Source organism: Fringilla coelebs (genome assembly GCF_963513975.1).
Source record: "Fringilla coelebs genome assembly, chromosome: 2".
Classification (NCBI taxonomy): domain Eukaryota; kingdom Metazoa; phylum Chordata; class Aves; order Passeriformes; family Fringillidae; genus Fringilla; species Fringilla coelebs.
The window spans coordinates 107,949,146-107,961,161 of record NC_140029.1 but is presented as its reverse complement, the minus strand read 5'-3'; the positions used below and the strand labels follow the sequence as shown (position 1 = coordinate 107,961,161).

The window sequence follows — 12,016 nt, the reverse complement described above, 5'->3', positions numbered from 1 at the left end:
TCAGTGCAGTTGTTTCCTGTTCAGCATGAGCCAGAGTGGCCCTCAATGTTTCTGTAGGCCTTTGAGTGCCTCAGTGGAGAATAATTCAAACTCCTTATTATTTTGCTGTTACTTTAATTGGCTAAACAGAGGGCTTCTGTTGTAATCTCCGTTGTAGCGCACCACTGAAATTGTGCAGAGGTTGGAAGCTGACATCTATTCTCTCCAATGGATTCTTAACATTAAAAGAAAATATCAGGGTTTCTTAAGATGTGTCAGAGCTGGAAAATAAATAGCCTTGAGATTTTTAAAAATAAATTCAGAAAAACATAAAGCATGTAAAAAACTTAAAAGAAAAAAATCCTTGTTTTTCAGTCCAGAATCTCAGTCGTGCTTTGACTTTAAATTGAACCCGGCTCCCCTCTTTAGCATTACCTACAGTAAAAGACTTACCTGTAGGAATGCATCCTACATTTTAATCCTGTTATTGTAATCACTGCCAGCATTTATCTCTCTCTTGCAGACTCCCAGTGTGGAGTTCTTCTAAAGAGCAGAATTTGGCTGCTTGTTTTCAGCACATTCCTAGCTGGAAAGTGTAGAATCCATCAGCACATGCAAGGAGGCAGTCTCCTTAACCCTTTGCCAAATCTAATGTAAACCTGCAAAATTTATAGCACTGTTTCTTCTTGGATGCTTGCATCCTAAAAACCAATTTCTCAAACACCTTGCTTCCTCTGAAGGATATGCAATCCACACCAATCAACAAATGCATGTGGACATCCACTTTGTTCATGGAGAATACTTTGGAAATGCTAGAAAAACAGTTTCTTCTAATTTAGAAAGCGTTCTTTCTGCCAGACTGTTTTTTAAAAATAAGATTTATAGAGTTGAATTTTTATATTATTTAGTATAATTTATAAATCCAGTTGTAAAATGTTATAAAATGTGCAGCTTCTGTGGACTCCTAGAGTGCTCTTGTTCCCTGAGTGTATTGCAGTAGCATTCAGAAAGAGAATTTGCTTTTGCAGTAGCTTCAGCTGTAATGAGACATTATTTACATTGGAAGTCAGGTCTGTTATAGAATCATGATACCTCTTTAATCTTGCCAAAATAATAAGGTAGAGCAAAGCTTTAACATCCAGCCATTCATGAAATAAATATATGACCTAAATTCTTCCACAGAGTAACTCCACTGAAGTCAGCAGAGTTATGTTAGGAATAAGTTCAACCTGATGTATGGCTTCCTGCTTTCTTAAGCAATACATGTGTGTGTGTGTGTGTTCAGAACAGAACTGAAATATAAAACCCTGTAGGGGCTAGGACTAGCAGTTATCAGGCAACACAAGTATTATGTCTAAACTTGGATTTGAAGCAGTAGCTTGCAGAATGAGACTCAGAATTAATGTATAAACAATGAGCAATTATTGCCTTAGCTAAAATGAAACAAAGGCGAAGTAAGTGCTGTTATTGAAGGAGTCTTGTATGATTTTTAAATTTTTTTTCCTTCTTTTTATCTTTAACTGTTTCAGTAACATATCAGAGAGGAGGAGAGGCCGTAAGCAGTGGAGGCAGGTAATTATGTGCTTTATTCTTATAGGTATAAATTGTGTGCAAATAGATTTAAGGATTCCAGGAGTTCAATTGTCCTTGTAAGTTATGGCAGAATAATCGCTTGCATAGATAATTTTTAGTTCATTATATTAATGTATACATTTTGGCCATATATTTTCTGTCTAGGAGAAGGGTACATGGTTTGAATCTTTAGGTTGACTTCCAGAACATGATTTGAAATATGCTTATCTTTGTTAACCTGTAAAAACTGCATCTCAAAAAATGAGCAGCAGAGGGAGTGCTTTAACTTCAAAATAAAGACCTGGCTTACCACCTGATTAAGGGAGTAAAAGTAATTAAGTCATGGCCTTTATGAAGATCAAGAAATATAGCTGCTTCACAAATACTACAGAGAAAGAAAATGTTTATTGGTAAAAACTGTTGAAGACATAAATAGCTTATAAGGTAACATTTTAGAAAAAAAAATGTTTCTGTGAATGCAAAACAGTTAAAGCATTGCTTAAAATAGATGGGGCACTGAAGGAGAGGGAAGCAGGTTGTAAATTTACAAGCACCCACTCTGAGAAGCAGGTCCATTCCAGACTGAGGGTTTAACCAAGGCATGTTCATTGGGTTTACGTTATTACTTAATGAATGGGCATGGAGAAAACAGTAATTTACATTTCCTCTGTAGGGGTAAAGTTTTCTTCAGTAAGAGAAGTAATGGTTTTAGCAAAAATGCAGGTCAGAGCAGTGGTGCTTTAGCAGCACACCATTTTTTTTTCTAGGTCACATTCAAAGATTTGGCATGATGCTTGAAATAATGCTAAAATCTCAGAGACCAGCTGGGCAACAAAGTCCTGTAACAATTCCTGTTCACAAGTGGAATTTTGTGATTCCTAATTTGCAAGACCATGCAAAAATTTGGTGATTGTGAAGATTAGACATAGGATAAAGCATTCCCAGTCTACCTGAGTGCTGTGCTATTCAGTGAAGCTATTCAGCTCCTGCTGCAGCTGGACCTGGCATATTATGAGGAATTGCAGATATCTCTGCCCAGCACTGTGTGCTGCTGTGCTCTCATGGCCACAGGAGCATGGAGGGAAGCCTCTAGAACATTTACCATGTGATTTTTGAATGGAAAAATCTGTAAATCACTGGGTCGCTGCCCTTACAACAGGAGAGTGAGAAAATAGGAGAGAAGAGGGATGAACCCTCTCTTTCCCTGAGAGTTGTTCAAAAAGATACTCAGCTAACATCCTTTGTGTTCTTTGTGCCACTGTGCTTTCTCACTCTTCCCTTAGCACAGGCTAGATGAAGCACTCTCACATAGAGAACAGAAATGAACCCACCAGTGTCTACATAGTGCACAGTAATTCTGGTACTTCTAGAGCATCAACTTCAATTTTACTGTCCTAGTGTTCAGCAGCAGTGCCAGAATCTAACAATGTAATTGATTCAAGGTGCAAACATCTGTGCTGGCTTTGTTCATTTGCATATACAGCATTGACAGCCTGTGTGATGTAACTTATTTTATAGAATATGAAACACAGTTCTGCGATGTAAAAAAAAAAACCCAAACAAAATGGTTTTTTTGCATATGAAACCATCTTCTGATATCTAAACCTAAGGTTTTCACTCCCTTACTTTATATTTGTAGCGTTTTGGAAAGGTTTAGCATTTTTGCCAAGTCCAGTTATGTGAGCAAGTTAAAGCATTTTTCAGATTTCAAAATGTCACAGTGATATATTTCAACATAATCCCCACTTGTGTGATGCTGAAAAAATACCCATTTCTGTGGCAATCCCTTTTCTAGACAGGATTTGAGTAATGGTAATTGTGCTGGGTTTACTCCAGCCAGCACCCACACAGCCACTTGGCTCTGTCCACCCCTGCCTCAGATCCTGTCCAGTAATTCAGGGAGTCAAGAAATTTGCTGCCAAGGTTAAAGATATTTGGAAATTATGATCTCAAACCATCACCAGGTTATGGATCTGGAATGCAAGCATCTCTTGCCTAAATGTCTCCAATTAGTAGAATTTTTGTGTACTTATATACATCCCACCACATTTCTTACATGGCAGCAGGTGTGAATGCAAAGTAAATTTTAGAAACAAAGGATCTTCAATTCTCTGTGCAACAAACCAGTACACAGATCTTTAAAGTGCTGAAACATTCTGGGATGCTTTGTCTTCTCTAAATGCCTTGAGGTGTAGGTTCATTTTAAGAGTAGAGTGTAGGGAAAAAAAGCAGGGAATTTCAAATCAGCTGGCCTGTTCACAGGCCTACACAGCTGTATATTTATTTCAGATTTTTTTTTAAAAAATGCTTCTTTACTGAATGCATATTGGCTAGTTTGTAAGCCTGACAGCAAGTCATGCCTCATCACCTCCTATGTTAAATTGTCAGATGACATATGCAGTACAGAAATATATACACATATATGTATAGATCTTTTAAATGTCATTCTAAGTCTATGACTTAAGCCTGCAGCACTGACAGACTCTATCCCCCACAAATAACTGCATGCAGCCTGTATTTTCAACTTGCAGTTTAAGAGGATTAGCATATTTTATTTTTGAAGATCATCACATCTAATATTATGGAAAATAGTTTCTGCACTATTTCAAATGGAAAGTTGCCTGTTAAATCCCAAGAGAAGGGGAGTGTGTTCATATATGTGTATGTGACAGTTGCTAAAATTATCTGTTTTTTAAAAGCACCTTAGTTATCAAAGGCAATTTTAAATTATGTGGGACTTGTAGCATGCCCCACTGCATTGTTAGCATGAAAATTCAAGAGCCACCGAGGATTCTACAAAACATTCATCAGAGTGACTTTCACACTCACTACAAAAATTTAGCAACTTAGAAGACTAGGAATGCTGTTTCTTTCTGCTGCTGACAGGAATACAGTTTATTCCAAATGCAGCCAGCATGCAGCATTCATATCTGGATATTTTTCAGGTGGTCAGTATTCCCAAGTACCTCAAACTCTCTTAGGGGCTCAGTGGCTTTCTCATGAACAAGTGTGTGTCTCCCACTCAGCATGTTTAGTGAGATCCAGATGCTCCCAAGCCACAGAGGTTTTTGTTATCTGTTGTTCCCTTTGTTGCACCACAGTAGTACTATCTGATGGTGAGGAGAACTTTTTCCATAAATAACCAAGAACTTGGGAATATTCACATTTAAATGTGGTTCTTACTTATGCATATCCATCCTGCTTCCATGTGTGGATTTTTTGTTTATTTGACTTGCCAATTTCCTCTTCTTTACCTTGCTTTCTTTAAGAAAGGGTGGAGGAGCAGAAAAATAAAATCACAACCTCCTAAGAGAAAAAAAAATAAAAATTAAAAACTCAAAACCAAAGTGACAGGTAAATGTTGCACACCAACACATAGTGCAGTCCAGCAAAATGAACTGATGATGCCCTTGACTGCTCACTCCTGATTTAGCAAGGAACAGGTTAGACAGCAGACTTGAAAATGCTAAATTGAATCAAGCTGGGTTTTTCAGTACTCAAGCCTTTTGGTACGTGGTATTATTTTGTAACATCTCACCGTTTGGGAAGAGTGTCACTGCAATGTGAAAATGCTTTTGTTTAATTTTTGAAATGACCAAGCTTTGTTTTTAAAGGCCTGGACTCCTAAACATCAGTGAACCAGCCACTCAGCCATGGTTAGCAGATACTTGGCCTAACACAGGGAACAATCACAATGACTGCTCCATCAACTGCTGCACCTCTGGCAATGGCAACAGTGATAGCAACCTCACAACGTACAGTCGACCAGGTTAGATATGTTTCTACCTTGCTAAGGAATCTTCTTTACAGAGTACGTGCTTCTAATACCTGAGGGAGTGTACAGGTTTGTTTGGGTTTTCATTTCCAATGCTTTTAGGCTTAATGTAGTGTCTCCCCTATGTCGTGATTGTGCTTTTGGTCCCTTTTTGGATCCTTTCTTGGTCCTATTTGGATAGTTGTAGCAGGCTTAAGGAGCCCCTTCAAAGTTCAGTACTGCCAAAACTCACACTGAACTAATGCATTTCGGCTTCTGAGTAGAGCAGATAAGGTCATTTTTGGGTTGTTCTGTACATCCTTCTTGCTTGGATGGAGAAGAAGAAATACCAAAATGATGCTAATGTGGTTTTCCTTCTGGTTTAAATGTGATGGGAAGCAAGAAATAAAACACTGCTTGCAACAAAGTCAGTCTGTTTTGGCATACTCAGAACTTCACTTGGAGTGCCATTCTGAACAAAATTGGATAGCTGGTGTTCTGTTTAGGGTGTGTGAATAAAGAAGTTAACTTCACACACTTAAAGCAATTACAAAATGTTGGGTTAAGTGGTAGTTCCTGGGAGCTTGAGCAGGACTCAGAGAGCTCTGGAATAAAACCTCTGTGACTTCTGTGGAACACATTTGAGGAAATACATCTCAGAGTGCTAACTGTTGCACATTTTGGTTTAACCTTGTGTTACTGGTAAGAAATGAAATAAGTCTTTTCCACTACAAGTATCTCTACTGGTTTTTGCTGGTTTTCCCTTGTAGCATGGCCCAGCAATCCAGAGGGGGAATGTGTGAAGTCACATAAGTGCCAAGCAGCATTACCTCCTGTAATTAATGTGAAACCAGCTCAAATGGCTGGTAATTCATGAGTGGCAGTAATGGCAATTCATCTCCTGCACTAATGCTGTCTGACAGTGACCAGTGCCAGCTGCTTCAGAGCAAGGTGTGAGATTTTGCCATTAGAAACTTGTCTCTCACTCTGGCGGTGGATATCACGTCCGGCAGTACCTGTTTAAAAAGGTTTGTGATTCAAAGATAGTTCACCATGGCAAGGACAGACATAGCAATTCTGGTAAACAGCAAATTCAGAAAAGGAAGAGAAGGCGCATTTTTTATGGTTGCAACCTATTATAATATCTTGTACTGAACTGCAGTGGATTCTCCCTCGTTTTAGCTTTCATGTTAAGCTTGGTTCCGTTGCAAAGTGTTTCCTTCCTTTCAAATAGAACTTCAGAGCTTGTGGGTCAGACAATGTAGAGTGGTCTCTACTTTCCTGGAAATTCTGCCAAATGTTCTTAATTCTGCCATTGTGGGCTGGTATATGCTCTGAAGCAGCAGCAATGGATATCCCCTCAGTAGCTGTGAATATGCAAAGTAGCTGCATTTTTAATTGCTTTTAAGTATAGCACTGTCTTCCAAGTCTACAGAACAGGAACCAATTGTTCCAAAAGTAGATCCCATAAAAAATCTAACTGGATAAATCTTCTGTTATATAGGTAAACCAGTTTTAAGAACTTGTTATGAGGAATTCTAATGTCTGTGTAAAAAATGTACCTCCTGCATATACTGTATTGATTATATTGCCTCACACATAAGTCAGATGTAGCTGTTAATGAAAGGAAGTAAACATATGTTCTAAATGACTCTGCAAGGATATTGTAACAAAGCCTGAGGTATCAGGAGTGAAGAATATACTGTATATATTATTTCCCAGTATAATACAATAGACTTGGAAAGGAGGAAAGACTAGTATGGAGGAGGTGAGAGAAATGAAAACATTTAAACTCTAGAAATCAAGAAGTTGAAGACTGTGAAGCAAGAAATAACAGAGGCAGTAAAAAACACCTCGCATAAGAAGGAAAAATATATCAAACAGTAAAGCCCTCAAAAAAAACCCACAGGCTGGGGGGCATGAAATGTGCAGTGATAAGTTCTATGTGGCATGTTCTGATACTGTTCCTTAGTCACTGAAAATGTGGATTGGTGGTTTTCGTACACAGGCATTATTTTATTCCCCTTTCTCGGGTTATATATCTCTGAAAATATATATGTGTTAGGGAATGTTTTTGGAATTGAAAATCTTCTATGTTTGCTAGTTATTTCATCCAGAGTAATGGTAAAATCTTGAATTCTGTATGTAGTTTGACTTGCCATCCTCCCCAGTAAATTCATTGTGGATACAGGTAATGGACTTTGGGTTTTGAATCAAATTCATTAGCATAAATACCACTTCTTTTAAAAGAGGAAAACTATATTCCTGGTGAGTGTTATGTAATTACTGATGCATTAATCAACTGGAAAATGAGAATTTTTGCTTAAGGATCATTGAATGCTGGTTCCACTAAGCCTTCTAACTGCTGACCCACAGACTACTTTACTTCATTCAGTATTCTCCCAGTGGACTCGATGTGGAGAGGAAAAAATATGTGGGCTTCATGTCAAGCAGTGGGAAGAGAACATGGCAAGGCAGGGACACTGTTTCATGCAGTGGCCAGAGCATCAGCACATGCCAATTTACTGTCTGCAATAAGTGGTGGTCTCAGGATGCAGTAAATGTCAGAAGAATGAATTCATGCTGTTTATACGAAATATCTTTAGCATACAAGACAATGTATTACTGTGCTATTACGTATTTTGGAATATCCAAAGCAACTGAACATCAGCAAAAATTTCAGATTGCTTTTCTGCCTTTTTTGTTTCAAATTAAATTATAAGATTGTACAAGCAAACAATGATCAAATAAAGACTTGCTACTGGGTACAGAGTTACCTTTTACATTGTGCTGTTTTTCTTTAATTCTATTTTATGTAATCATTTCTAAGACTGTTTTATGAAAACTGGTTTTATGTCTATTTCTTACCACAAATACGAGAGTGACTAGATACTGTTGAGGTGACGTGAGTTGAAGATCTTATTTAGTTACTCCTGCTGTTAAGTTTAGGTTGAATTTCCCTTGCGATGCTAGTGATTTTAATCACAATTATTGATTGAATATATATGCTGCTATGAGAATGGTGTCAAAAAACAGTGAATGTTTATATGGCCATGATGGAAAAGCCCAGGAAGGTAAGTCATTGGAGATATAATTCAGCAGGTCTGAATTTACAGTGAATCAGAACAGTGAACCCTACTTTTGGAGCAGTAGTATTATAAGGTAAATAATATTCTGTAAATGATATGGTTAATGGCAGTGTCTCTGCCTCAGTGTGTCTGCTGCATGGATTCAAGCCATGTAGTTGTGCAGTGAGGAAATGTTAGAGGGGGTTTCATGGAAAGTCTGGTGTGGGCGAACAGAATGACCTTTTCTCTTTTCTCTCCTCTGTGGTTAGCCGATTGTATAGCAAATTACAACAATCAGCTGGACAACAAGCAGACAAACCTGATGTTGCCTGAGCCAACTGTATATGGGGACGTGGACCTCAGCAACAAAATCAATGAGATGAAAACCTTCAATAGTCCCAATCTAAAGGACGGAAGATTTGTCAGCCAGCCTGGGCAGCCCACTCCTTATGCCACCACTCAGCTCATCCAGTCCAGTATCAGCAATAATGTTAACAATGGCAGCGGGGACACCAATGAGAAACACTGGAAACCCTCTGTTCAGCAAAAGCAAGAGGCTCCACCTATACAGTACAACATTATGGAGCAAAACAAATTAAACAAAGGTGAAGAGCTTTTAGCTTGTTTCTCCTCTTTAGGCGTCAGAGGAGTTTTGACCTTCTGGTTCTGGGAGTCGAAAGCTTTCAGGTTCAGCAATTACAGGCTTCTGCAGTGCTTTTAGGCTTCTGCCTCTTTAGATTCAGAAATACACCGTTTGCAGTGTCAGAAAGTTAATTAGCAGCACAATAACCTTTCTGATATTGAATTTATTGTGAAAAATAACAAGCTGTATCTTTAGAAAAGAGTTAAATAAAATACATTTCCTGTGGATATGAGATTAATTTAAATTTAATAGTAGTTAAGGGATTGGTTAGGACAGAGGCCAGATATTTTATTCATAAGCCAGATGCATGGTAGTCACATTATACTCTACCTTAAATTTTAAATAGGTCAACCTACTCTTCCCAGTTGTGGATGGAGACTCATTAAATCTACATGCTCATGTAAACGAATGAAATTTTGCATATCAAACTCGGTAAAACTGTATTGTGTTGTACACTGGGGGCACAAATGGAGTGGTCCAATTCATTTTAGACTTGTTCCTAGCAAGCCTTCAGTTCTCATATTGAGAGGCAATGCTACCGCACACAATTTTGGAAACTAAATTCCTGTGTTACCCTCACTGAAGTCTCTGGATCCAGAAGCTAAAAATAAATTTATTTCAGTGCTAACGGGAAATATCAGAATGTGCTTTTGAGGCCTTGAAGGCATGTTTCTTTAATATACTGTGTGGGAGCTGGAAGAAATAGGTATGTGATTTCTTCTTTCTAGTCCTCCAGGCTACCATGCAACCTCTTTTAATAACCTGATTTGCAAAACAGTATCCCTAGGAGTTGGACCCATTCTAACTTGGAACTTTTTGCAAGGTTGTAACTCAAGTGATCGCATAGTGATAAGTGATCCAGTAAAAAGAGACATTTCATTACAGGAATGTTGATTTCTCCACTGGACCCATCTTCTCACAGAGGAGTTCAAAGGGCAATATAAAATGTCACACCTTCCCTTGACCTAAACATGCCAAAAGAAAATTCTAGGGTTTTGGCTCCTTACTAGAGGGTGAAAAATGTACTTTTTGTAATTGTTCTCTTTTATGAACTGTGTATTACGTACCTCTTTAGGAATTAAAACTTGTTTGGTTTTTATGTACTGGAAGATACTGCATCTTTCAAACTGTGTACATGACAGCTGCATATTCTCTAGCATACTGCAGTGTGGAAAGGCCCCCTTAAAGCATTGTCTGCTGACAGTCGTATATACATATTTCAGAGTGCTGATTTACTGTTTATCCTCTGTGTAAACATATGCGGTATGTAGGGCTTCAGCGTGGTCTGTGGAATGCAACTAGGCTGAGAAACTATTACAGAATACACTCTGGTGTGAAATTTATCATTTTGCTCTTTTTCTTATGCTTACATTATCACAAACATTTCTGCAGCAGATGGGAACTGAATTCTTAGTTTTGTTTATTTTTGTTTTGATTTGCTATTTTATGAGTTGATATTCTGATCTCGGTTTTCTCATTTCCTAAGTCAAAGCCATCTTGCTGCTGATTATACCTATAGCTTTTGTGATGGGAAGTAACTGTTTTGATGAGTTACATGCTGTGCTTCATTGTCACTACTTTATGTCCAGTGGTTCTGTTTATGACACAGTTTTATTTGCTGTATGAAGAGTAACCTACCTCCTTTCTGTTCTCTGTAAATTGTAATTGCTTTTTAGCATGAGGGTATTGTTCTGCCAGATGAATATTTTACTTCTGATGAAGTTTTACAGATCTGGTTGCCAAATCTAAATTTAAAAGTAATAAGTGTATACCAAGTGCTTTGGAACTGGAGAGCAAAGTTACGGTAACAGCCATTAGCAAAAAAGGCCCTGCCTGTAGAACCTGCAGGATCCAGTGTAAATAAAAATATTCTTGGAGCCAGCAGACCTGAAACAAAGACTCCTTCTGTTGTAAGCCAAATTCAGTTGGAGCTGCATTGTTGCTTCAGCAGATCATTCAGCCCTTGTTATACAGAGCTGGCTCTTATGTGGGCATGTCACCTTTGAAATACCATAAGTAGTTCCTGCAGTCCATTGGTTGCTCTGCATGCATAAATTAGGCAGAGACCATGGAAAATCATTCAAGGTGACAGTATTTGTATGCAAAATGCTCACACAGGTGATAGATAGATAGATAGATAGATAGACAGACAGACAGACAGATTCATTGAGACTTCATGGTTGCAGAGGCTTTGTGGAAACCTTGTGCACAGAATTCCATTTTACTCCATTTTAGCTGTGCAGCTACTAAATTCCCATGATTTCCCCTAAGCCTACAATAAGAGGCAAGATAAAAATAAAACACGATTGCAGGATGATTTTTCCTTCACAAAATGAATTTGTTTCTAGTTCACTACTTAAAGGAGATCTTACTTTGTGTTATAAAGCAAATATATAAAAGTGGTTATGTTCCTGAGGGGCAGCATTAACCATACCATTAAACTTGCAGATTACCGAGTAAATGACAACATTGCTCCAACTATTCCCTACAACCAGTCATATGACCAGAATACAGGTGGATCCTACAACAGCTCAGACAGAGGCAGCAGTACATCTGGTGAGTACCTGCAGTGTTTTCCAAGCCTTAGGCTTTGTGGTGCCTGGATGCTGTAGCCATGGTTAGCAGTATTTGCTGGGCTTAGAGAAGGAGTGATGGGGAAGAATCCATGGACAGTAGATGTTGAACAGCACAAAAACTGTCCCAATAGGTGCCTGTATTTCTGTTGTATCCTCAGGATTGCATCTAAATGTCAGTTAAGTAACTGATTTTCTGAAATTGTGAAAGTCATGAACTCTAATAGCAGTTGGATTTGATGGTGTACTGGGTAATGTTGTGTTTTCCAGATGGGCAAGTCATAGCAAATTCTTTCCAACTGTCACCAAAAAAAAGAAAGAAAAAGAGGATTTTAATTTATGTGTTACTTTCCTTGTATTTTAGTGACTTTTTTCCTCACCTCTTGGGTCTACTTACCCAATTCATGAACCAGCTCAAGATACACAG

The 12,016-nt window shown here is 38.2% G+C and overlaps 1 protein-coding gene across 1 annotated transcript in view; it reads left to right on the top strand.

Annotated features, from left to right (window-relative positions):
• Positions 1-12,016, top strand: part of ROBO1 (roundabout guidance receptor 1) — a 289,474-nt gene that overhangs the window by 257,675 nt on the left and 19,783 nt on the right. The window contains exons 18-21 of the mRNA XM_084226959.1: positions 1,509-1,551; positions 5,166-5,320; positions 8,643-8,978; positions 11,465-11,572. Of these exons, the coding sequence (XP_084083085.1) occupies positions 1,509-1,551; positions 5,166-5,320; positions 8,643-8,978; positions 11,465-11,572 (642 nt within the window). The remainder of the gene's footprint in view (positions 1-1,508; positions 1,552-5,165; positions 5,321-8,642; positions 8,979-11,464; positions 11,573-12,016) is intronic.